This window comes from Sycon ciliatum, chromosome 1 (genome assembly GCF_964019385.1).
Source record: "Sycon ciliatum chromosome 1, ocSycCili1.1, whole genome shotgun sequence".
Taxonomy (NCBI): Eukaryota; Metazoa; Porifera; class Calcarea; order Leucosolenida; family Sycettidae; genus Sycon; species Sycon ciliatum.
Window position 1 is genome coordinate 50,505,395 of NC_088643.1, and position 23,461 is coordinate 50,528,855.

At 50.4% G+C, this 23,461-nt stretch overlaps 1 protein-coding gene across 2 annotated transcripts in view; it reads right to left on the minus strand.

The window, feature by feature from the left end:
- The window catches only part of LOC135830907 (uncharacterized), a 121,714-nt gene that overhangs the window by 11,756 nt on the left and 86,497 nt on the right, over window positions 1-23,461 (minus strand). For both annotated transcript variants that reach the window (XM_065343126.1, XM_065343125.1), the window contains exons 34-40: window positions 9,149-23,019; window positions 8,258-8,490; window positions 7,595-7,799; window positions 6,804-6,984; window positions 2,774-5,855; window positions 1,527-1,954; window positions 284-635 (exon numbers count right to left, since the gene is read on the minus strand). In XM_065343126.1, coding sequence (XP_065199198.1) covers window positions 284-635; window positions 1,527-1,954; window positions 2,774-5,855; window positions 6,804-6,984; window positions 7,595-7,799; window positions 8,258-8,490; window positions 9,149-23,019 — 18,352 coding nt within the window. The remainder of the gene's footprint in view (window positions 1-283; window positions 636-1,526; window positions 1,955-2,773; window positions 5,856-6,803; window positions 6,985-7,594; window positions 7,800-8,257; window positions 8,491-9,148; window positions 23,020-23,461) is intronic.

Below are 23,461 nucleotides of genomic sequence, written 5' to 3' on the forward strand. Positions count from 1 at the left end.
TTGAAGCTCTATAGTCCACCGCCGTACATTCGGCCATTCGGGTTCGTTGAGCTGCAGGGTATCACCACGACATTGACTTTACGCTGAGTATGTGGCTTATGGAACAAATCTATATATAATATAATAATTATTATATTTAAAACAAACGTCCAGCAAACATAGGATACAAGCAAGCTTGGCAATGCCCAGTAGCTTCACAGCTTTGGTTTTCATAGACTCCTATCCATGCACATGTGCCGGTGTGACTTGCACTCAAATGGCCCTGAAAAATACCATGACTTACCTATGGTCATCCTTGTAAACGTACTGTTGTTGGCAATGCTGATTTGTTCACCGTGATCAGCACTGCCGCTCAGCCACACGGTTGCACCAGTGAACATGAAGAACTTGAAGCTATCCAGGTCACTTATACTCACACCAAGCATAGTTCCTACACGTTGCTGTCCCGAATCCTCCAGGTAACTTATCTGTGTCGTTGAACTTGCAATCACGGGTCTGTGGTTGTTGATCGGCACCAAGCGCAGTTGCAGGACTGCGAACGACGTGAAAAGATCGTCCCGCACGGTGATGTTAACCATGCGGTTGGTCTCAGTCGGCTCGCCATCCAACGTGTACGTCAGTGATGCAATATCAGTCTGAAAATAACATAAATACAGAGTGACAGCTAGATTCAGCTCAGCCTCGTTGTGTTGCCCAGTTCTGTAAATTCTGTTACCAACCATTGTCTGAGTGATTCATGTGATTTCGTACTTCTAAAAGAGGAGCACAGTTTTACTAGCCATCAAAGTTAACCCTTTATGGACGGATTACTAGCACAGTATGCACCAGAATTACAAAATGTCAGTACAATTTTCAACTTTTCCATGTCATAACTTTGGTGTCCTTCACTTGATTTTCACAATCAAGGGCTCATTGGAAAGCTCTTGGCGAGAGCTACGTCAGGGTACCAATCTCCATTCTCTGGCCGCCACAAATCAGGCGCGGTAACACAGCAAAGTCGTCTCCAAGCCTGATATGCAAGCAAATTCGTCCCATCAACGCCATTCCACTTTCCTTCATCGCAGAACGCTCAAATCTGTTTGAGACGATTCAAACTTCAGCCGGCTACGTCATTATCATGTGCTCAGTTGCTCAAAGAGCACACGAAAAGGGATTTTCCCCCAAAATGGCGAAATGACCAATCAAAAATTTGAATTTGCCGAGGTAAGAATACGGCGTGCGATATCTCTGGTGTCCGACATTGTAACTCTTCGGCGATTGTTGCATTGGACAGCTTGGAGTTCCCGCTACCACGTAGACCCTTCGATTGTGGAATTTGCTCAAGACACGATGGAGTTACGAAGTTTTGAAGTTTCGATCTTATTAGATCGAAACTCGTACAGTCCGTCCACAAAGGGTTAATAGCAATGGTATTATCTTCATGCTTGTGCTTTTTCACCCCCCCCCCCCCCCAAGACTGGTAGATTGCTCTGGAGAATTTCCCCAGTAGTAATGGTGGTAGATGGCACTAGAGGCTAATGCATTACCTGGTATTGATCAGCTCTTGCACGATCGTCGCGGATCAGCCGTGTTGCAGTCACAGGCCTGAATCCCGTGGCCGTGATGCGTTCTCGACTCGGGTCAAGGTTGTCCCCGAGCAGCTCAATTGTTGCACCCACCAAGCCATCCTCGTCGTCAGTTACGTTGACATCACCACCGCTAAACAGGGCCTTAGGCACTGGCGCAACCTCTTCAGCAATGTCGACTGGCGCTTGTGAGAGCGATATCATCGGTGGCTGGTCGTTGACTCGCATGACATTCACTGTCACCGTCATGAACGGCTGGTTTCGAACCCTGATAAGGATTTCACGTGATAGACTGGCGTCGGGCTCGCCACTGCTGATCCTGAACGTCAGCGTTTGCAGTGTCCTGCGGTATGCGTGCAGCGGGGCATTTCCAGAGAGTGTGAAGCCAGCTGTACACAGTAAAGCAAGCAATGTGTAGAGTTAGCTGAGGTGGTGTTTTCCACCATGACTATTAATTTTTGTCTAATTCAACACACAGAACGGCTGTTCACATTCAATTCCTTCCTTCCTCAAACGTTGCAGACTCTGATACGTCCTTACATACAGCTGCACTCACACTTCTTTTATAATCTACACTGTTGAGCAAGGACCATGCATTATCTGCTTCAGATTTTAAGTACAGTTTAAGAACTTGTAGTAGCCATCTCACATGGACAACAAAAATACAGCCTATGTACCTTCCCAGATTCACTGCTTCTTCTAGTCCTGCCTAATGTTATTATAGTACATGAGGGACATTTCCACATTTCCAGGCTACTCATTTAAAAAGCTTTCAGCCCATGGCCATGCATTCTGAGTATTCATGCACGGTCTTACTTTGAAAAAGTACACTGTGTATTCATGACACACAGCGTAACACGACACCCAGCTATGCACGGCATGGCAGCCAACCATGACGACGACGACGAATGAGAAGGCAATACATACAGTCAGACCTCGCTTATCCGGTCCTCTTTTGTGCGGATCCTTCGTCATCCGGAAGAAAACCGTTGGTAACCGATTTACAGCATATACCATGCACACACACACACACACACACACACACACACACACACACACACACACACACACACACACACACACACACACACACACACACACACACACTACTACTACTACTACTACTACTACTACTACTACTACTACTACTACTACTGAGTATACAACACGCATAGACACTCTTGCTTTGTGAGACACAGCAGCATTACCTGTAAGCGATTGCCTCGCAATCACGATACCCGAATCTAGCTCCGGTGTGGCGTCGATGTGAGAATCCACCCCAGTGGCGGAAACGTCAATGGCATTTACGTCGCCAAAGCTAGCATCACTGTTGTATTCGTCAGCATCTGAAATTTCCAATCCAATAAGTGGAGCAACGAGTACGCTTCCTTCATCCTCCGTGTAGAGAATTGTGGTGTTGGCAATGCTCAGAACAGGATCATTGTCATCCACTGGCTGTATGTTGACGGTAAGATTCAGTGGACGGCTGCGGAGTTGTCGGTCGGCAGCTACAAGTTGTACCGTACGTGCACCGACAGAGGGTTCATCTCTGCTGTTTGTATAGTTGAGCGAGGTCAGCACAGGAGCGTACTCGTGCGGCAGTAGGTCATCAGTAAGGTTAATGGTGGTTCCTTTAAAGAAATTTCCGCTCACGTCACGGACAGCAATAGTCTCGGCGAAGCCGTCCACTGCGGACAGTAGGCGTAGAGTGAGCCTGCGGATGCGTCCATCGCTGTTCGAATCCTGGTCCTGCACAGCTAGCATAGCTTGCTTTCCCAGCTGCAGCTCTTGGTCGTTCTCCCTGAATGTAAAACTAGTGGCCACGCTGGACAGCAAAGGTGCATGTTCATTGACCACCATCAGGTCAATGAGGATTGTCTCGGACACAGCAGTGCGGCCGTCGGACACAGTCACGACAACGCGCCGCTGACCAGGATAGGGATCGGCTGCAAGTGCATGATACTCAAGTCTCTGGAGAATGCTGGTGTACGCAGCCGCACTGCCTGTGGTTGCGATGGACATGAGCACGGTATCGTTGTACGTGGTACTAACGGCACCCGGTAACAGAATCCTTTCACCGCAGGAGTCCAAGCACTCAGACAACTCATCCCCGGAGAAAGTGCTACATGCTTGCTGCGCCGCTGCATCCGTCAGCTTACATTCAGCAAGGTATAGCTGAGCTGTTAGACTGATCAGGTCCAGTGAATCACTGTCCAATATCGTCAACCCACTGGCAATGGGACGTGAGCCGTTACTCTCGTAGTACACGACTGTCAGGCTACTACCAGCAGCTACCTGGATCTGTGGCACATTATCATTGATATCCAAGATATCAACTGTTATAGCCTGGCTGCTGTTCAGGCTTAGAGGGATACCGCGGTCGCGGACAGTGACGGTGAACGTGTGCACTTGATTCATCTCATAGTCAAGTGATTTTGCGACCCGAATCACTCCGTGACCGTCTATCTCAAATTTGTCACCAGCACCGACAAGAGCATAGACAAGTAAGCCATTGGTCGTACTGTCTGCATCGGTTGCCGACTTATTTGCTACAACCATGCCCACATCCACAGCCTCAGACACCGTGTAGAGCACCTGACTAGAGGTGAACACTGGCGCGTTGTCGTTCACATCTTGAATGATCACGTTCAATGTAGCCGTATCAACGTGTGATGTAATGCCGTCCGTCACCTCAATGACAACCGCATAGGACCTGTGCTGCTCAAAGTCCAAAGCATCCGGCGTCTTCTGCAGCAACATGACCTCACCAAACTGGCTGATGGCAAACTGAGCCGCGGACGAGGCAATATTGCGTACCGTGTACACCAGTCCACCGATATCATCCGGATCTTGAGCCGTAACTGTAGTGATGATAGTGGCATTGGGTAGTGATTCTAACACTGGTACATTGTACACATCGGGAGTAAACACTGGCGGCTGATCGTTGACGTTCAGCACGTTGACTCGTACGATGACATCGCTCCTGCGCGGGGGAACTCCCTGATCACTGGCAGTGACCAGGATGACATCATGCTGTCCACCGGCGACGTCATAGTCTCTGCTCTCTCTGAGGTAGATTGTACCATTGATGGCTATGGCATAGGCAGAGGTGTTGGTGGAGTACGTGACCAGACCGAGCTCATCGAAATCAGTGTCTACAGCACGCACAGTTGTCACGCTGCTACCCAGGACGGCATTCTCAAACACATCGGCAGTGTAAGCCGCTTGCGTGAAATTCGGCGAGAACTCATTCACGTTGGTAACATTAATAGTGACCAAAGATTCAGCATGCATCGACGGAGAGCCATTATCCCGGGCCACGACTCGAATACGGTACAACTCCATAGTCTCATAATCAAGAGTCGAGGTGAGTGTGATCTCTCCGCTGGCAGAGTTGATTGTAAACGGCAATGCAGCCGGTGCAAATCCAGACCCTGAACCAGTGGCGGCATCATCAAATTGGCTCAAGGAATATCTAATCTGCCCATTGTCAGGTCCATCCTCGTCTGTGGCGCTGACTGTCAAAATCCTCGTGTTGAGCGCAGTGTCCTCCGGTAAAGAGCGTATGTAGCTGCCAGGCATGACGAATACTGGAGCATTGTCGTTCACATCGACAACATGGATATCTAGTACTGCATAGCTCGTGGTACTGCCATCAGATACGGTAAGATTGAGCTGAATCAGTGGTCCAACAACTTCATAGTCTTGCGGACTTACAGCATAAACCAGAATGGCAGTTAGTGAGGTACTGTTGAGATGGAACTGCGATGAATACTGAGACTGCGCAATTGAGACTGTGAGAGTGTCATCAACGCCGTAGCGATCTGCATCACTCGCCGCCAGCGTGACGTTGAGCTGCCCCGCAACGTTCTCCGAGAGGACGGCGTTGTACAGCGGCTGTGAGAATGCTGGCGGGTGTTCGTTCACTGGTGTGATGGTCACGTGGGCGTAGGCTGGTTCACTGGAAGTGGGTCCATGTCCAGTGCTATTGCCAGTGTCTGTCACAATGAACATAACCGTTCTCAGGCCAGGGCTAGGCTCATCCTGCAGATTGTGATACATCACCGATCTGATGATGTCACTGTACGTCATGACAGACCTGTTGTTTGTTGCCTGCAAAGACCAGTCTGCACAGGTAGCATTGCGCTGGCTGGACAGCACCGTGGCCAGACTGCGCGAGAAGTCAAGCACCTCGTCCGCGCCATCCCGCAGGCCGCAGATGCGTACTTCCAAACGCGACAGTTCAGTGTTGTCAATGTCTGTCACAAACGGCCCATCGCTCATCGTTAGCTGCATCAACAACACACACACACACACACACACACACACACACACACACACACATTACACATGGGAGAGTACACTGTGAACAGCAATGTGAAAGCAGTCATGCACAGGATTGTGCAAACCAGAGCTGCACATCCTAGATGCCTGCCCGCATGAAGGGAAACTAGAAGAGCAAACTTGCCCTCTGCAACATCAAAAGTTCCGACAATACGAGTATCCATACCATTGCTAGCATAAAGAGTGTAGATAATGTTCCTAATTCCTAAGGCAATACAGCATTACACAATGCAGCAATAGACAGTATTGAGGCAACTCGGAGACTGTTTTAAATGCAACAAGGAACAGTCAGGTCACTACAATAAAATAAAAGAGGGCACGGGTTCGAGATCGTTGTTTATATGCCCACCAGTAACTGGGCAGTGAAAATTTGAGGATGAGTTGTTAGATTCTAGGTGAAATTTCTGTATGCTTCTACAACACTGCGGCACTATGCATACTCCCAGCCGTACACTAACTGTCCTAAATGGCATTCTCTTACGGTCCAAAACAAGCCAAGTGTACTGCTGCTTGAAAAGTGATTGATACCCACAGGTAGAGATTTTTCACACAACCGAGGGAAGGGAGAGAAATCCATTGCTATTCCAAGTCCGATGATCGGGAAAGTATGAGGTGTGGAGTAGCAGCGAATGTGTCCACCTTACTCACAGCTGCATGGACTCCCACAATCCTACAATGGTGATGGTTCAGACTACCTTTGCTGATTTAGCATGTTGAGCCATATTATCCCATGCAATTATCAGGCAATTTTCCTTTGGGTTTCAGTTGCGTAAAAAAGAGTGTCCTTGAAAATACTCCTAGTCCAGAGTGCACTACTTAAGCTACTTAAAAAATAATAATAACAACAACACTGACCGCATACAGAGCAGGCAGATCTTCCAACGGTCTCCTTACCCTGGTCGCATTATGCCCTTCCACATAGCGCACATCAATGCTTCTGCTCGCTTGGAATGCAGACAAGCTGAGGTCCGGACGGTTGTTGATCCCGCGGAACTTGATGTTGAGTTGTCCCATGGTGAAATTCTGGCCTTGGCCTATGCTGAATGTTACAACGGCTGCTCCGCCAAACTGGCGCCTTTCATGACAAAGAAGAAGAGAATGCACCATCCATATGATATGAACTCATGCTTAACATCAACACATGCCAGTGGATAAACTTGCAGAGCTCAAGTTGATGAGCGTCAGCATGCTAACGCAAGTTCGCAGCCAGCCCAGCGAGCTGGCCCAACCTGCACGCATGCGCGAGTCACGTGGGCACGCACCCTTCAAAATCCTGTACAATGTCTCTTGCATGTCATTGCTGTTTGGACTTTCGAGCGTGCAACTTGCGGGACATGTGTTCCCAAACAATTTCCTTTTCATTCGCCTGCTCCAAGCGGAGTCATTTGCTGGCTCAGCTGCGAGCCATCTAGCGGCTCCAAGCAGAGCCATCATACCAGTTTCTCGAATCGGCACTCCCAGCTTAATGCAAAACTCGGTCGCTCTGTTGTGAGGTGGGGGGATGCTAACTAAATATAACCTGCACCCAGACTTATGTGCCGCTACGCAACTCCAAATTGGAGCATACCTCTTCACCTTAGCAGGAGGCATTGTAATTTTAGGCATCTATTAATACGAGCGGTAGGTCAGTTTCCCGTGAGTAACAAGGTGTAACTCATACCGTACTTGCAATGATAAGAACTCACATGTTGTCGTTCTCGTAAGTCAGCGAGCGAAGCACGTCTTGAAACATCTGCAAGCTAGCCGGACCAGCAAGAGTGATCTGATGTGCGTCGGTTGAAAGACGGACAATCCTGCTCCCGCTAGGAATAGTCACGTTGATTCTGTCTTCGGTGCCATACTCGCTTCTAAGCCGAATGAAAACGCCGGCAAGCTCTGCGCTGTCGGGATCTGGATGCAGATGAACGGGTAAAAGTGATGCAGTTCATCGAAATGGTGGAAGATTCCAATTTATGTTTTAGAAAATAGCTCTAAGAATTATCCAAGTAAATTACGTTACAAACAGTTCCATGTATTTCCAGTGCCATTCATTCACTTGTAGAGAACAGTGCTGGCAAACACACACACATTATCACACTTGAAGATAATGTGAAAATGAAGATTTCAATTTGTGGATTATCTACTTTCAGATACGTATAGTGTCAACCTTTACAACTTTTTGAGCATTCGGACTGCAGCAATGTTTCAATGTTTTGCCCGCACAGTGATTCAATTTACAGACGGAGAGGTGAAATGCAAAGATAGCCGCAGTTCTTGGAGTTGGAGAAGTGAAGAATTAGACATGTTTCAAAATGGTGTGTCCTGGAAATCTCTGTATCGTGTTGCATCACTTGCATGTGCAATGTTACCTGATAAGTTCAGTTTCCTGGCTATGAGTTGTGCTCCACTGTTCTCATGGTATTCCAGCATAGCATCCGGAGTCAGGCCGTCGACCAGGATAACTGGCTCGTCGTTCACAGCTTCCAAGTGTATGTAGGCAAAGACCGGCTGTGACGCATGGCGAGTGTCATTCACAATGAATCTGACATTGGTCTGGAGTAGCGTGGCATCCTGCTGGAATTGACCAGCCAGGTTCTGATACCTGCCAGGAAACACACAAAGTCGGGGCACAACCGGAGATGCCATTCACACCCATGCACTGCACCGTGACAGCTATGGTATGGTATCACCACCATCTATGCCATTCACACCCATGCACTGTACCATGACAGCTATGCCATGCACACCCATGCACTGTACCATGACAGCTGTGACATCACCATTATCTTCACAGTCCTCAAGGTACAGGAACTCAGGACTGGCGGAAGGCGTCTTCGATTGCTCCGGCCACGCCCTAGCCTTTCATACTCTGTGTATGAGATGGTGGGAACGCATGACCCAACGGCAGCAATAAACACGCGATGGTGGTCAAAGAGTTGATCCGCCATGGCCTGACCAACCGGACCGGTTCCTCCGGGCGTGAGTTTTAACATTAAGTGCAGCAGTAAGAACTGACCTGTGCCGCACAAGCATGACAGTGTATCTATATCTAAAGCTATCTTCAATGGATATCAGACAGTTTCAAGGCCATACAAACACACAACCATGCATGTACACACATGCACGCACGCACGCACACACACACACACACACACACACACACACACAAACACACACACACACAAACACACACACACACATACACACAAACACACACACACACACCAAGGTCAGATAAGAAACAAAAGGCAAGGTGGTACCTGATGCAACGCAGAGCAGTTTGCGCTCGTGCAATGGTGACAGGCGGGCCGGCCAGTCGTGCGATGGCATTGGTAGAATCAAACTGGAATGTCTCCGAACACACATCAGCTGTCAGTCGCTCAGTGCCAGGCGGGAACATGCTATTCTCGATGCTTATCTCAATGGAGGCAATTTCGTTTTGTCCGCTATCTGCATCAGTGATCCGAACTGCGCTGTCCACCAAAGAGATTGGTGTTGGGCTCTTCTCCACAAAGCGGGTATAAAAAGCACCGACATCATCAATGCCAGGCAGGAGAACCTCAATGATGTCCATTGCATTATTCGTAACATTGTTCGGATCAAGGTCCAAGATGGGGGCGTTGTCATTGATCAACGAGACCTGAATGACTTGCGTGATATTCACGTAAGCAGAGTCCAAGGGATCCCTCAGGCTGAGCGTCACCGCACGGATGTCAGGCTGTGGCTCATCGCTGGTGTCCCAGTACGTTACTCTTCGCAAGAGACGCTCGTACTCCGCCAGACTGGCCCTGCCCTGGATGAGCAGGGTGTTGCCATCTGCACTAGCAATGACTGAAATGCCTGCAGATGGCTCAGGAGTGCTGACGTTAACTGCAGTGTTGGCAAGTAGCCTGCTTTCAATCCGTATCACTGCCATGTCCACAACGGGGGCTGAATCGTTATCAAGAAGTCGAAGAGTGGTGAAGAGAGTTACCCAATGACTACCTTCCATTAGTGTGGCAGTCGGCAGGACGCTTGGTTGAATGGCAAGCGGATTGTCATTGATATCTGTGATGTTGATTACCAGTGTGACCGTATCGAGCAGCTCCGTACGCAGACTATCATGTGCTGTTATGTACACAGTGTGCTGGGACGCTTGCTCATAGTCAATAGAAGCCATGGCCCTGACCGAGACCAGACCAGTAGCTTGTTTGATTTCAAACAGTGAATCAGCTGGCTGCAGAGAGTAGTGGACAGGATTCTCATCAGCATCGGAAGCTGACAACGTGATAACACGAGCTCCTGGCGCAGCGTTCTCCGTCACCGACGAATAGTACACGCGTGCGTCAAATCGCGGTGCATGGTCATTCACTCCAAGAACGTTGACTGTTATCGTCAGGCTAGAATGGCGCACAATGATGTGAGGTACAAGACCGGGGTCATACGCGTTCACGGTAACGTTGTACTGACGCTCTTCTAGAGTATTGTCGAAGTCCACTGACTTTTCCAGACTGAGCGTGCCCGTTGCTGGATCGATATCAAATCGGCCGTCAAACGTACTCGACAAGTTGAAGTGTACGTGCATTGCAGGCCCGCTGGAATCATCACCATCAACATTATCGTCATCGTTGACCGTCACAGTCAATATTGTGTAAGGTACAGTGACATTCTCCAGGACATTGGCACTCTGCTGCTGTGCAGGAAACATTGGTCTATTGTCGTTGTACAGAGTCACCGACACAGACGTGAAGGCACTCACTCTGTAGTCGGCTTGCTCGATGACAAACTCAATCTCTCGCAGGCCGGCCTTGGGCTCGAGCAGTGTGTTGTTGAATGCTACTGAGCGCAGCCAGCGCTGGTACGTGGCCAGAGTGTTCGTGCCTCGGAAGACCACTCGAGTTGCACTCGCAGACACCTGCACGCTTGGATCATCAGAAAAGTCGGTCAACAACTGATCTCCTAGCTGCGGAGAAAGTATGGTAACTGAGGCCATGTCAATCGTTGCCTGCGCATCAGCATCGTCGATTTGCAATCCTGTGGCAGAACTCACAAGGCTACTGTCCATTTCCTCCCGATACACTGTTGTATAGTTGACGGTTCTATCGCCAAGAAGAAGACGCGGTGCGTTGTCATTCCGCAGTTCAATGAAAATGGTAAAGTTTGTTACGGACGTAAAGTTTCCATCATGCACAGTGAGCGCCACTGTACGCGGGTAATCCGATGGCTCATCTGCTCTATTATTGTACACAATAGTTTGCAAGACCCGCAGGAAGTCGTTGTGTGGTGCCGGTCCCTGCAGGATCAACATGTCATCTCCGATCGTAGTAGTGGTAACGCCCGTACTGAGCCCAGGCAGCCCGCTTCCAAACGAGAGGAACTCTGCGTCCCCGTCTCGGTGTGGATACAGGAGAACAGTGATGGCGCTGAGTGTTGTCTGGTAGACGTCCATGTCGGTGATGCGAGCATTGCTGCTTACAACCGACACTGGGCTGGTCGGGGCACCATTGATGGACTCGACAAAGACAGTGGATTCATTGATGCCGAGGCTGAGCCTGGCTGCCACAGTGTTGTGTTCAACAACATCCACTACTAATGTTTCAACGGGAGACATGTTCAGTCCATCGTACACACTCAGTTCAATGTAGCGCGGCTGTGAGAGAGGTGGAACGTGCAGGTTGGCGTACTCAATCGACGCGAGGGCACGAGACAGATCTGCCTCCGCATCAGGTTGGACGGAGAGTGAAATGGAGGAGGGCAGTCCAGACCCACTCGGCATGTGCTGCACGCTGACACTGCTTGGAGTGTTGCCGGGCAGGATCCTAATGCTCTCACCGCACATACCTAGACACTGGAAGAGCAGTGTATCATGCAAGTCTGCTGTCAATGACAAGCCACGCATGACGCCGTCAAACACTTCCGTTGGCACACGTGTATGTTGGCCTATGTGGAACATGCCACCAAACGTGGACGAGGCACAATCGGACCAAGCAGGCAACGTGGTGATGATGTTACCATCAACGCGTACAGTCACGGTGCAGTCTGCCATGCTGTACGTCACGGCAAGGTGGAACAAGCCTTGAATTGTGCCTGGCAAAACAACATCCGGCAGTTGCACGCCATTTCGCCGAATTTTCAGTTCATTGACTTGATTGAACGGATCTTCATCAAGGAAAGCAGAGAAGGCACTAGGCATGTCAAACAGTGGGAGGAACTCTTTTCTCGTGTTAGCAATCCACATTGACACGGTCAAGCTTGCCAGCGGATGATTAAACTCCGGTCTACCTGACAGGTCAATTGTGGCATTCACCATGCGTGCTGAAGCCGTATTACTAAGGCCTGCTAGAGAGAGGGCATCGATGGAGTTCTCAATTCCGCACTGTAACGTCTTCGAATGAGACTGTGCACACCGTGCCGTCTCCGTCACGTTACGATGAAGGCTGACGGTGGCGGTTAGGTTTGTGATGCCATCCATATCGGACACGGTGACGCCTTGCAAAGGCATCAGAGGCTCTTGGCCATTCATATACGGTCTAACTCGCTGCATGATACTAATGCTGGGCGTGATATCGTTCGTGTTATTCACGTAAATTGAGCCGTTCAGTAGGGTGAGACAGTTGCGAGTGGCTGGATCATTGGGCAGTCGACTGCTAATACTGAAAACCACGGGCACTAGCTGGCCTCCAGGAACATCATAGTCGAATGGACTCACGATGTACACCTCACCGGATGCCTCAGAGATGCTCACGCGACTTGCAACCGCAGAAGAAGTGGACACCACACGGTAGACGACTTGAGAGAAGGCCGCACTGTCCTCATCGGTGTCAGAGAAAGTCAGCACGGGCTGCACGGAAGACATGAAGTTCTCCTCTACGGAGAAGGAGAACACTGACGGCTGTGCAACTGGGCAGTTGTCATTGACATCTAGCAGTTCGAGACGGAAGGTGGCACTCTGTGAACGACCTCGCTGATCGCTCACCGTAACTGTGATGTTGTAATGTCTGTCGTCCTGCTCGTAATCCAGTGCTGTCAGCAATGTCATCTCACCAGTGCTGGAGTTCACTGCAAACTTTCCTCCGGACACACTGTCAATCGTATACAGCAACTCATCTTCGTAATAACCAAACCTTTGCTGTAGAGAAACGGGAAAGCATCCTCCATCGCCGTCGGTAACGATGGGGGAGAGGACACTGGAGCCGGCCGTGTAATTCTCGGGGAATGACATCTGCTCTGCTAGCTGCGGTTGGTTGAATTGAGGTGCTACCTCATTGACATTTAGGACAATGACTTCCACGCGAGCGTGATCGGCCAGGTTTTCGCTGTCCACAACGGTCACATTGAACGTAAACACACAGGCTGTTTCGTGATCAAGTCGTCCGCTAACCGACAGTTCGCCCGTTTCATGATCTACATTGAATGGTCGGTAGACAGTCCCGTCAATGGAGTATGTCCTGGCGTTGAACCGAGGGGTGAAATCATCATCGCTGGCCATGATTTTCCCAAAGACTGTTGCAATGGAAGCACTTTCCAGGATCTGGAAAGAGTAGAACGGCTGTGAGAAATTGGGACGGTTGTCATTGATGTCCTCCACGTTGATTGTAATCGTGGCCTGACCAGATCTCGGCGGCTGTCCTTCATCTGTTACGCTAACATTCAGTTCATACACTGGTACCTTTGCAGAGTCTAAGTCAACAGTGCTCGCCAAACTGACATCGCCAGTTGTACGGTTGATGGTGAAGACGTCGGCGTGGTTGAGCAGCTCAAAGTACAGCACACTGTTGCTACCCAGGTCACTGTCATTGGCTACCACTGTGAACAAGTACTCGCCGATGGCAAGCTCCTCCAGCATTCTCTCTACTGATGGCGTCACGACAGGATCGTTGTCATTCACATCGTCAATGTTGATGGTGATTTCCTGATAGAGTACAGGGCAATCGGCCAGTGGATCACTATCCGTCAAGGAGATATTCAGCACAATGGTATCCACCGATTCTCTGTCAAGCGAGCCAACAATTTCCAAAGTACCCAATACTTCAAAGATCTGAAAGTACTGAGGTGAAGGTGGACTTTGCCGCAGAGCAAACCGGGGAATCTGATATGCCAAGGATGAGTCGGCATCAGCAAATCTAATCGACGCAACGGTTGATCCCGTTGTTGTATTTTCCAGAACGCTTAGCGATCTCGGCACTGAGAGGAACATCGGGCAGTTGTCATTGACATCCGTGACATTTACTGTGAACAGCTGCTGGCTCTGATGACCACTTGCTGGGTTGCGGGCCGTGAGGTAGAACTCGTACGAATTAAAGTTTCCTTCAAAGTCAAGAGGAGCGGAAAGATGTACAACGCCATTCGTTCTGTTCACACGGAATACTCCATCCCACTCGGTCATGAGCGGAGTCAACTCGTACTCCACATACTGGTTGATGGGGTCAATGTCGGCATCGGTAGTTGTGGCACGGAACAGGAAAGTGCCAACGGTTGTATTCTCTGGTACAGTAGCGGAGTATTGTGCAGTGGGGTCAAAGACTGGGTTGTTGTCGTCGACGTCAGCCACGTTGACGGTGAAATTGCCCTCCGACGTGAAGTCCCCATCGCTGACGGTGACGGTAAGGAAAACAACCTTGGCACTCTCCGCATCCAGCCCACTACCAAGAGATAGCACACCTGAACGAGGGTCGACCGAAAAATTGCCATCTGTTGACACGTCGGCAATGGAGAACTCAAATGTGGTTGGCATGTTCTTAGCATCAGCATCGGTGGCACTGAAAGTGTACAATGAACTGCTGACGCTGTTCTCAGAAACTGTAACGCCAAACACGCCACTGGTGACAAAACGTGGTGGATTGTCGTTAATAGCAATTATGTTCAGCTTGGCAGACGCTGTCGAGTTCCCATTGCCGTCCCGCAGTAACACATTAATCTCGTGAAGGCCTACGGCTGGCTCGTCGGCTTTGTTGACATAACGAACGCCGTCCAAGAACATCTCAACCTCCGCATCGCTCAGGCCAGACGCTGTTAGAGACATGCTGTTGCTGTCGTTGGCACTAATCACCAGCCCAGGCAACGGCGGCCATACAAGGAACTCGTCAAATCCATCCAGCCTAGTGGAAATCACTACAGAGATACTGAAAAGCAGACTGTCCGGATCTAGCACACGTGAACTGTTGCTGATGTGACTCTCAGTACGTGACTGTGACATCTCAATGACATCAGTAGAGAAATCCGGTTGATCAGAGAGACTGAGGCGAGGAGGATCGTCAACTCGAATAATGTTGATTGTGCACTTAGCCGGCACGCTGTGTGCAATACCATCATAGGCAACCAGCTCCAGAACCAATGTATCTCCGACGGACAGTGATATCTCATCCTGCCTCACTTCGAAAAGCAATGTGTCTATGGCCCTGGAGAAGTCTGTGGGTGTGGGTGGTGTCAAGGTTCCTGCGCTGGATGGTGTCAACTGGTAGTGTGTGCCATTCAGACTACTGAACTGGAGCATGGCGGGGAAAGAAGGAGACTGAGTGAAGATCAGCCCCACGCTGGGTTTGCTGACGAGAACATACGCCAGTGTTGCATTGTCAACATCACTCACTGTGGAGCCAGCGGATGCAGTTAGTCTGGTCGGCAGACCATTCTCAGTATAATCAACAGAACTATCTCTGACAGTATCACCGGGTCCGGTTAGATCCACTACCGGCGGATCGTTCACTGAAGTGAAGCGCACGCTAGTGAGGAAAACATCACTGCTGTCCAAGCCATCCGACACCGACACGGCTATCTGCCGTGCTGTGGGCACATTCTCTTCAAAGCCAGCGTGCATGTAGGACACAGTCCTCAGCAACACCTGGTAATCCGATATACTAGCCTGCCCGTGAATAGTGATGTTGAATCCGTCGGTGATGATCATGAACTGAGAGCCGATTGAACTGCTGGTAACAACCGCAATGGTGTCGTTCCCTGTCACCACACCCACAAAGTAGACGCTAGCTGAACTGAGAGTGGAGTTGTCACTGTCGCTGATGCTCAAACTCCTCAGCACTGGCAGCTGCACTTGCATTTCATAATAGGTGAGTACGGCGGCGCTTGATGAGCGTGTCAGCAGTGGCTTGTCATTGACGAGAAGGACGTTTACAACGGACCTCACAGCAGTGCTGGACTGCACTGCACGTCCAATCTGACCGACGTCTTGATCCGACTCCTCGACCAGCCACTGAACAACGCGATTGCTCGGGTTGGGCTCATCGGCACGATTATGGTATGTGATGGTACGAGCCACCAACTGCATGCGATCCACGGACACATGACCCTGCAGCGTGAGCTTTCCCAGCGTCACATTATAGTTGACGGAGATACCGTTGTGGTTTGCTAGTGCCCGGTCGGCAGTAAGTTCTTCATCTGTGCCATCAGGAACTGCTGCCAATGTCACTGTCAGTGAGAAGTAGAACAATCCCCTGTCCGTGTCAGTCAGGGATAGGCTTGTCTGATTGGCCAGTGGTACGTGCACAGTAGAGCCTTCTGTAAACTCAACCGGGTAGTCATTCAGACTTGTGCCGTCCAAGAGGAGGACAGGGCTGGCTTCGTTGGACAAGATCAGAGTCAAGTTCTGCACCACGGTATTGCTGTCCTGCACACCGTCGGATACACGGTAGGTGACTTGGCGCGCACCACTGGACAGGGGCTCATCACCTGTGTCTACATAACGCACAGAGTTCAACACGCTCTCATACTCAGTCTTGCTGGCATTGCCGCTGATCCGCAACGCACCATTGCTGTAGCGTACGCTAAGCACTGACGGAGGACTTTGCGACAGTGCCAATGCCTCACCGCACTCTATGAAGCAGGGCAGGAGACCAACAGGCTGCTCCTTGATACTGACCACCAGACCGTACAGTGTGCCGTTGAAGAAGTCAGCCACTGGAGATCTACTGATGCCAAATGTTGGGCCGCCACCGACCACAAAGCGAGATGAGCGGAAATAGAATGACGAGAACGGTTGTGAATCCATGAACACGCCGTTGATGTACAGGGAGATGGAACTCTGCGGCACTGCCTGCAGGGATATGTGCTGCCACGTGCCCAGGAACCCATTGCAAATACCTGGGAAGAGAGCCACTTCATTTACAGCAGAGGCGTTGACATACTGGAAGAGCAGTGAGCCGGTAGAGTCACACATCACGTTGTAAAGTACATCCAGACCCAAGCCAGACTGAGAGCAAGAGACAATGGTCATATTCTGCAACGGAATTCCATTGTTCATGTTGATCCACAAAGCTATGAAGAGGCTCGACGTAGTTATGGGATTGCCAACACTTTCGCGCAACGCAGAGTTGCTGCCAGAGAACGAAGTGGGTGTTTCCAGACGATAATCCACGCTGTCGCTGAAGCCACAGCTGCGTACCTTTTCTTCCTTGTTTTCTGGAGACTCGCACTGGAATGGCGCACTACCAGCAGCACCGGACATCCTGCTGACAATATTCACATGTGCAGATGCAAAGGCCGGATCAACGGGCATGTCCACGTCAGAAAGCTGGATACCGGGACGTAAATTGGTGCTGAAGTCTTCTTCAAGGATTTCTGTGACCAGCGGAGTGATAGCGACAAGAGGTGGTTCATCATTCTCATTCAGAACCAAAACTAGAAATGTTTTGTTGCTCCTCATCTGAGGATGACCCTGGTCTGTGGCTATGACTGTGAAGTTGTACTGTACTTGCTGTTCAAAATCCAGTGACTGAGCCAAGGAAACCATTGCATCTGCGTTGATGGAAAAGTAGGCTTGGTTGGTGCCACCAAGTGTGAGAGTCACTTCCGAGTTATTGCCGGCGTCTGCATCCGTTATATTGATGCGGAAGTCGAGTGAAGACAGGGGTTTGTAGGATTCTGAGACAGTAATTATGTCCGTCGCTGCCCTGATTACGGGGGCATTGTCATTCTGGTCTGTGACCACCATTGTGAGTGTGGCTGTTGCAGTCAGAGATGGCAGACCACTATCTTCCGCATACACTTTGATGACGTGCATGCTGCTCACTTCCCGGTCCAGGGGAGTGATTGTGAGTTTCCCTGTTGCAGAGTCTACAGAGAACAGACTGGCGCTGCTACTGCTGTCGTTGGAAAGCCAGTAGTGAATTGAGCTGGGTGTAATATCTGCATCAACGGCGGTGAGGTTCAAAGAGTCGTTCGTATTCTCCTCAATACGGAACGTGCTGTCCTGGACAAGGAATTGCGGGCGATTGTCATTGATGTCGTTCACCATGATGAGGACAATGGCGGAATCGCTGAGCATGTCCTCGTGAGGATCGGAGGCAATCACCGTTACCATGTAATCTTGCGGACCACTCTCTATGTCGATGAACGAGTGGTTGTTGCGGAAAATCCTGCCTGTACTGCTTTCAATGCTGAATGGAAAGTCTGCTGGCAGTGTAGCATTGAATGCATACACGATGTCATTGTTTGGTGCTAAGTCACTATCCTGGGCGACAACATCGGCCCCATTGACCACGGGCAAGTGAGAATACCGCCACATGCTACCCATGCCGGCCGGTGTGAAGTCCTCGTGCGCCCTGAGGAAGTACTGCATCTGACTGAACTGAGGAGGCGAATCGTTAATGTCGCCCAGCATGATGTTGACCGTGGTGCTGTCGATGTTTGCGCTATCGTTAGCAATGATGACCAGGACTATGCCCAGAGGCAACATCTCTCTATCAAAGCTAACGTGATCCAGTACACGCACATCACCAGTCCATGCATCAACTTCTATGGCCATGCTTGCTTCAGGTGGCAAAACACGCTGGATGGAGTAGGCAACACTGTCAAACGGATGCAAGTCATCATCAATGGCGAGGACACGCAATATGGGTGTACCAGAAGCAGAGTGCTCCGGCAGACTGGCAGAGTAACTGCTCTGGTTGAAGACAGGCGCGTTGTCGTTTTCATTTGTGATGTTCACCGTGACGTGGGTGGTTGCATTGCGAGGCTGCATTGTGGCAGGACTGTCGTACACAACAATGGTCAGTGTGTGCTGAGTTTGTTTTTCGGCATCCAGCGCACCACTGACCAAGATCCAGCCATCTGAGGTGACATTGAAAGAGCCGCTACTACCGAGCAAGGAAAATCTCAGTTGCGCATTCAGGCCTGCGTCCCTGTCAGCTGCTGTGATGCGAGTGACCCTGTCACCAGGACGGGCATTTTCACTGACGCTGAAGACCCGCAATAGACTGGTGAATGTCGGACTATTGTCGTTGACGTCCTCGACAACGACCGTCACCAGTGCACTGTCAAAGAGAGTAACTCCCGGGACAAGTTCGGATGAGTTTGGTGGTGCATTCGCCAGCCACTGCTCCTCATCCACAACAGTCACATTAAATGTGTACTCAGCCTGGCTTTCTCGGTCCAAAGCGGCGGAGATCAAGGTCAGTGTTCCGTCAGGAGAGATGTCAAACACTGAGTCAATGTCACTGGAGAAGAAGAGAAACTGTTTGTTGTCCGTATCCACGTCCTTGTCGCTCACATTGATCCTGGCTATCTGAGTAGCAGACAGACTATCCTCTCTCACAGCAAACATAAGATTGTCACGATTAAGAATCACAGGTGGGTTATCGTTGACATCCGCGACTGTTATGTAGACCAGCGCAGTGCTGTTCAGGCTGGGACTGCCCAGGTCGCTGGCAGCAACTTCAATGCGCAACTGTGGCAGACCACCAGCAACATCACTGTCCAGTGGACCCTGTAAGATGAGAGAGCTGCTGCCGCCGGGAGGAATGTGAAAGTCTGCTGTAGTGGCTGACACGATAGTGTATTCGATCATTCCGTTCGCGCCACTGTCGGCATCCGTAGCATTTAGCTCCAGCACAGAACGACCCGGTGCTAGGCTCTCCCGAACTGTCACGTTAAAGGAACTCCTGGCAAACACCGGTGGGTTATCGTTCACATCCACTAGGCTGACAGTGATCATACCGGTGTCAGAGTCTGGTTGGCTGTCGTAATCACGCAAGAGAATGCCGATGTTGTACGGTTTTCCTTGACGTTGCTCAAAATCATTGTAGCTGCCGTTCAGCTTGATGGATCGTATTTCATTCAGGTTGGCTTGTGGAGGGTCAATGAAGAACTCTCTTGTGTGACTGAGCACAGCTAGCGAGTAGGGCACGTCGGCCAAAGTTAGGTTCAAATCACAATCACAGCTTGACGGTCTTCGGACAGGGCACTCCTGACAAAGACACCGGTCGCCAAACGTCACTGCTCGCCTGATCGCGTCGCCAGTGAGTATGACGGCATCGTGTCCGTCGCTCTCGCGGACATCGACGTGCACCGTCGGTGAAAACACTACCGATTGCACATCGTTAGTGTTCTGCACCCTGATGCGTGTTGTACTGGAGTCGGTGTGATTAGCAGAGTCTACCACTTCCACTCCAACAGTATACAGGCTGGGGCCAAAGTCATAGTCGACGGCGTGACGCAAGCTCACATCACCGGTAGTGGTGTTGACACTAAGTACAGAGGTCAGGTTCAGCAGGCGATAGCGAAGCAATCCAGCATCGAGGCTATCCGCATCACTCGCACTAGCCGAGAACAGAACATGACCGGGCGACTCGTTTTCACAGACATTAACTGTCACTGGCGTGGTTATCGTCGGCAGGTTATCGTTCAAATCCAGTATGGCGATGGTCACAAGAACAGTAGATGATAGAGGTGGCCGTCCATTGTCACTCACACTGACATTGAACACAACACTGGTTGCGTTTTCGTAATCCAAAGGATGCAGTGACTGAACCGCTCGAGTTGTCTGGTTGACACTGAGCGACAACCAACTCACGGCAGGAATGCTGAAGGTCAACTGGGCGTTGCTACCCTCGTCCATATCGACGGCTATGATTGGCAGATGAAGAGGTGAGCCTTCGTAAACTGGAATTGTGACCAGCGCCTGTTGAACTGCGTGTCCACCAATCTGTTGTATACTAGGTGTCACATCGTTCTCATCCCTGACGTTCACAGTCACAATAGCCGTTGAAGCGTCCCCTTGCCCAGAACCGGAACCAGATCCTCCCGCAGTGTAGGCATTATCAACGACCTGGGCAATAATCTGATACCGAGGAACGGCTTCGCGATCGAGAGCCTGGTCAACACTGAGTAGACCCGCACTGCTCAGGCTGAACTTTGACATGCATTGCGGGGTGCAGGACACAATCGTGTATTCGTGGTGGACAGAATTGAACGCATCGCGATCACCATCTTCAACGTACAGGGCAAGATCGAGCAGTTGAACCGCCGGCTGGTTTTCCACCACATCCATGCTGAAAGCACTGGTGTTGAACGCAGGCATCTGATCATTGACCGTTACCACGGTGACTGTGCTGGAGCTGCTGACAGTGGCTGGGCGGCTATTGGTCAGCAGCACGGAAACCCAGCGCTGACCCGCAGTCGGTTCCGGACGCGTGTTGATATAGCGGAGGCTCCTGAGCAACACATTGGTGTCACTGATGTTCAGTCCTGGATTGGGAAACGTCGCAATGTACGTGATGCTATCGCCGTGAACTGTGGCATTCAACGTAGTGTATGGCAACTGCAAGTGTTCTCCACCGGTGTCCAGCACACCTGTCAAAACCAAGCGCAGATAGTCGACATACATATCATCCAGGTCCTGGTATGCGGCCATCGGGTACAAGTTAACTGCACTGCCCTCCTCAGTGAAGTTCACATTACTAGTGCCAGACGTGTGTGCTGCAGGGTCCAGCACAAGCACGGCTGGATCGTCAACTTCCGTCACGCTCACTGTGCACGCGGAACTGAGTGACGTCCCATTCTGAATATCGGTGGCAGCTACGGTGATCAAGCGTGTGTCGGGTTCTGGGCGCTGACTGGGGTTGTCATACGCGATGGTGCGCAGAAGCCGTGAGTACTCTGCTGCCGATGCTATGCCGGTGGCTTGCAAGCTGAACTCTTGTCCAGCAATCCTGCTTGTAGTGACCATTGGGCTGGAGATGGTCATGTCCCATGTCAGCTTTTCGTCACTGTCGAGAGCATTTGTCAGTGTTACCGTCATGCTCATGATATCATGACCTTCAAACTCCACTATTGTAGCATTTTCACCCGCAATCCTAACAGGTGCATCACCCTCGGTGAAGCTGGTCGCATAGTTCCTTTCCTGGAACGTGTCGGTGAACGTCAGGAATACCAGAGGGGCATCGTTGACCGCTTGTAGCACGATGATCTTGCAAACTGTAAGTGATGCAGCACCGTCATTATCGGTGACCGTGACACAGAGAGTCCGCTGACCCTGTGGCGGTGGCGTGTGAGTCGCATGCCGGAATACGACTGTTCGCAGGAGATCTCGAGACTGGTCAGTGGCCCTGGTCAGGTTGAAATGCAACTGCTGGGTACCGTTGTTCTGAACCGGCGATATCGTTATGCCTTCGTCTGGCTGTGTAACATTGACCTGCTCGGTGGTTGCATCCAGGCCGGATACGCGAACCACAGCGCTGGCCAGTACAACACTGTCGGAGTCAGACAGCTCCAAGTCACCGATGACGGCTTGAAACTGTTCATCCTCTATGTACGTGAAGCTGGGCATGGCGAACGTGACAACAGGTGCATCGTTGGTTGGCATGAATCGGATCATCGTGAACACCGGCCTGCTGCAGATCGGATGAGATGAATAGCACGCTAGGAACCGGACCGTTCTGTTGCTACCACTTAGCTCTTTGGCATAGTTAATGTACTGCACCGTTTGCAATGCCTGCTCGTATTCCGCAAGCGTGCTGTTGGTAATGTTGATGAAAAACGGCGAGGAGCTGGCAGTACCATCAAGCAGCAATGTTTCATTGTTAATAGCCGGCACGGTAGCCAGCTCCAGCTCAATGGAGACGTATGCAGGAACAAAGTCGCCAACATTTAGAGTAGTCAGGCTGACTACCCCTGTCAAGGACGCTGCATAGCTGCTGGCATTGCCGGCGTCCTCCTCTGCAATCTCTCTGAACACCGTTGTGAAATCCTCACTGCCAGAGTCCAGCAACAGTACCGGAACTGGAGGAACATCTGGAATGATGTGCAGCGTGACGCTCAGTTCGTCGCTGTAGAAGCGACCATCAAAGGCCTGGATGGAGAAATTGCCAATTCGGTCAGTGGGCTCCTCATTATCATCAAACATGTAGGTCAACGAGTTCAAGACCTGGCCAGGACGAAAACACAAGAGAAAAGTAGCACATACATACAAAATTTAACACACAAAACCCAGCCAGAATCATTTCAAAATCTCTACCAAAATATGGATTTCGATACAAATGCACCTGACACGTATCCAAAAACTGATGAAAGAGTAGTTTTTGTTTTGCAAATTCTTCACATGTAGTTGGAGAAAGCAACAGGACTCAACCCTCCCCAGCGGCAATCAGAGTAGCACAAGTGTTGTTGCTGCTGACATGACTTCTCGCCAGTAGGGAGAAAAATTCCAAGACATACAATGAAGCATGCCGTCAGTTCCAATTCGCCAAATCTGCGACATGTGGACCTGGTCTTGGGTAAACTTTGGAGGATGCAGCCATGAAAATTGTTTAAACTTTTCTTTTTAAAACAGGCGGGGAAGGGTGAGGTAGTTGTGTAATGGTGTAGGC